Genomic DNA, 3582 nt, shown 5'->3' on the forward strand with positions numbered 1-3582 from the left:
GTCTGAGCCTGGGGGACCCGGGGCAGCTCCGTCCCGGTGGGTCTGAGTCTGGGGGACCCGGGGCAGCTCCCTCACCGTGGGTCTGAGTGCGGGACCCTGGCAGCTGCTCCTGCAGGGGCGACTGGAAGCACAGGGTTGGGCTGGAAGTGCGGCGTGGCGAGTGACAGAAGGCCCCCCGCACGGCTGCCCTGGCCACGCGGTGAAGGACATGGGCAGAGCGGTGGGCGAGGCTGGAGGCCCCTCTGGTGCTCACACGCCGCAGGCAGATGAGGAGGAAGAAAGCCCCCCGCGTGGGTCCTGGGGCTGCCCAGCCCTACTCATGGGGTGTGGACAAGTAGGGACCTTCCAGAGCACACGGTGTGAGCACCGTTTGCACCTGTTGGCCCAAGTGGATGGGAACTGCCCGGCCTGAGCGGTCCACTGGTGTGAGCATTCTTTGAGGTTGGGGCGGGGGGGACTGGCTGGCTCGAGCTCCCCCTAGTCTTGGCCTGTCCCGTCCCGAGAACAAGGAGGGGATCGGAGGCCACTACCCAGCCTGAGATGAGTCAGTGTCTCCCTGTGCACCAGGCCAGGTCCCTCTAGAGGGGTGGTCCTGGAGGCCAAGGTGATGATCTCGCAGAGCTCTCGGGTCCCAGGGGTCCAGGAGGAGTGTGTGGGGGGCTGGGAACCCAGCCTGGACCCCCAACCCCCTGTGCACCCCAAGGGGCTCCGCGGTCTCTGGAGGTCTTTAGTAGCTGCACACATCTGCTCTCCTGTCCTCCAAGCCCCGGCAGAGCTCAGCGAGTCACAGACTTGCCTTGGGGACCCCTGACTCTTCTCTCTGCCTCCCCCCACCCCACCGGACACTCACGGGAGTGCTTGTGAGCACAGCACACACTTGGGCAGCTGCCCCAGGGAGGGGCAGGAGGTCTCTCCAGAAACCGTCAGCTGGAGCCCTTCTCTGCTGGGTTTCCTTGTTTCTTTCCCTTTTCTCTTTGATAGTTTCCTGCACCCTAAGGATGCAGCACAGGAAATGCCATGCATATTTTTTTGGGAGTGATGGGCTCCCCACTCCTGTCGGGTCTGGAGAGATTTACCACCCCAAATGCGTGTCTGCCGGGCCCCCTGAGGCCCCACGGGACAGCTTCAGCTGGTGCCGTCACCGGCCTCCATCCCCTGGTCCCCACTGCGCGGCTGCCCGTGTGCGCCTCCGGTCCTGCTCAGGTGCCCTTGCCCCGGGGGCGGGGGGAGGCGGGTGCGCGCCCCGCCCAGGACGGGCCCTCAGGACAAGGGTCCGCAGATGTGTCCTCAGTCCCAGAGCCCCCTCCAGGGACTCCACCCACCCCTCCGACACTCTGCCCCAGGGCAGGGTGCTTGCTCCCCACTCCCCCAAGGGCACTTTTTGATTCCTTGGGTGCGGAGCTCGGCCCCACAGCCCACCCCCTCCAGGGGCTGCGCCCTCCTTCCTGGACCTGCCAGAGCTTTCCTGCGGCAAGGGGCAGAGCTGCAGGGGGGCCCAGGGCTACTGTGGGGTGTGGGGGGAGGCCGTGCCCAGGCTGGTCGGAGGCTTAGGGCGCCCTGGGCTCTGCGTGTTCTCTCGGGGAGGGCGCAGAGGCTCCCAGCACCTGCACCCACAGAGCCTGCCGTCTTCGCCCCTCAGCAGGCTCTCTCTCCCTGGTCTTGGCTCTTCCCCCAGGGTCTTGCTGCCCCTCTGTTGGGCAGAGGAGGAGGGGGCCCCAGGACTCTGGGAGGCCCCCCCCACCCTCCTAATGTGTCTGGCTCCCACGGTAGCCCCCATCCTGCGCGGAAAGGGCCACAGGGCGGGGTAAAGTGGTGTGTGTAGAACCCTGCCTCACCCCAGCCCGTACTCTTTGGGGATCTGAGGCAGGGGGCCACGCCTGTCCTGGGCTTCCTGGCTGGCGGGGAGCGGGGAGGAAGGAGGGCAGAACTGCCTCCGGCTCCAGTGTGCTTGGGAGCCCGCAGAATCCTCCCTGCGCCCCCTGCCCCCAGCAGGCCCCTCCCTGCCGGCATGCTCCGCGCCCTGCCTGTTCCTATGACCACCATGGTCACCCAGGGGACTCTGGCTGTGCCCAGCAACCCCACTGGGGTAGGGGGTTGCTGAGGCCCCACCTACCTGTTCCTTCCTGCAGAGTGCCCGGAGGGGACGTTCGGTGTGAACTGCTCGGGCTCCTGCTCCTGTGGTGGGGCACCCTGCGACCGGGTCACGGGGCAATGCCAGTGCCCTCCAGGGAGGACTGGGGACGATTGTGGGGCAGGTGAGTGGTAGCAGTGTCCTGAGATCCCCTCCCCACTGCGCTGCACAAGGCTGGGTGGTCCCAGCCCGGACCGTGTTTGGGGACCCCAGCGCCAACTGCATTTGGGGACCCCCAGCCCTGGCCCCCGCCCTGGAGGCCTGCAGACCCCGGCCCCATCCTCAGCAGCTGAGACCCCACGCTGAATCACGCTTGGGTCTGGGGGTGGGGACCGAGCTGACCTACGTGCACCAGGAGCCCGTCAGCCACGGCGACGGACCGGCCAGCCGAGCCGCCTGCCCTCCCTGTGGGCGGTGCTGTGCCCTCTGGGCTGCCGGCGTATGGGGGTCTCCCAGCCTCTCTGATGCACTCCCCATTTTGCCTGTTGAGCTGTCCTGGGGCAGGGGCTCCTCTTTGGAGGTGGTCCTCTGCAGCCTGCAGCCCAAGGAGGGGCTGGGGGCTCCCATGACCCCTTCCTCTCCCTCCCCTGGGCCGGCTCAGTTGGTGCCACCACTAGGCTGGGACACAGGGTCGGTACCGTGCTCCCCCGGGGCAGCAAGGCCCCCCGGGGAGACTGACTGGCTGTGGTGGGGGGGGGGGTAGATTGTCCCGAAGGCCGCTGGGGGCTGGGCTGCCAGGAGATCTGCCCTGCGTGTGAGCACGGTGCTGTCTGCGAGCCCAGGACCGGAGCCTGCCTGTGCCGCCCCGGCTACACGGGCAGCCGCTGCCAGGACGGTGAGTCCCATGTCCCCTCCGACCTGAGACCCTAGCCCGGGCGGCCCCACCCACCGCTCACGCTTCCTCGTCCTGCAGCGTGCCCGGCGGGCTGGTTTGGGCCCGGCTGCCAGATGAGGTGCTCCTGTGCCAATGACGGGCACTGCCACCCGGTGACCGGACGTTGCAGCTGTGCCCCCGGGTGGACCGGCCTCAGCTGCCAGAGAGGTGTGTGGGCCCGGGGCCCGGGGCCGGGCTTGTGGGGGGAGGAGGAGACGGGATGCTCGCGGGTTCTGCCGGGCCTGTGCGGGCTGACCTGGGTTGTGTTGCAGCCTGCGACAGCGGCCACTGGGGACCCAACTGCAGCCACACCTGCAGCTGCAGTGTAGGCCACGGGAGTTGCGATGCGGTCAGCGGCCTGTGTGCGTGTGAGGCCGGCTACGCGGGCCCGCGGTGCGAGCAGCGTGAGTCCTGGCCCGCCCACAGCTGTGCTCCCACACGTGTACACGCCTGCACGCAAGTGCTGGGGCCCTAGTCCTGGGACAGGCAGGGGTCCCCTCCCCCAGCTCCCCCTGCCCCCCCGGCTCCCCCTGCCCCCCCGGCTCCCCCTGCCCCCCCCGGCTCCCCCTGCCCCCCC

The 3582-nt window shown here is 68.8% G+C and overlaps 1 protein-coding gene across 1 annotated transcript in view; it reads left to right on the forward strand.

The window, feature by feature from the left end:
• Positions 1 to 2129: 2129 nt before the first annotated feature.
• Positions 2130 to 3582, forward strand: part of LOC125918535 (multiple epidermal growth factor-like domains protein 6) — a gene marked incomplete at its 5' end in the record, with an annotated part of 10760 nt that continues 9307 nt past the window's right edge. Inside the window, 4 exons of the mRNA XM_049624520.1 lie at positions 2130 to 2255; positions 2835 to 2966; positions 3045 to 3173; positions 3278 to 3409. Of these exons, the coding sequence (XP_049480477.1) occupies positions 2130 to 2255; positions 2835 to 2966; positions 3045 to 3173; positions 3278 to 3409 (519 nt within the window). The remainder of the gene's footprint in view (positions 2256 to 2834; positions 2967 to 3044; positions 3174 to 3277; positions 3410 to 3582) is intronic.

Source organism: Panthera uncia, unplaced genomic scaffold (assembly GCF_023721935.1).
Source record: "Panthera uncia isolate 11264 unplaced genomic scaffold, Puncia_PCG_1.0 HiC_scaffold_953, whole genome shotgun sequence".
In the NCBI taxonomy this organism is placed as follows: Eukaryota; Metazoa; Chordata; class Mammalia; order Carnivora; family Felidae; genus Panthera; species Panthera uncia.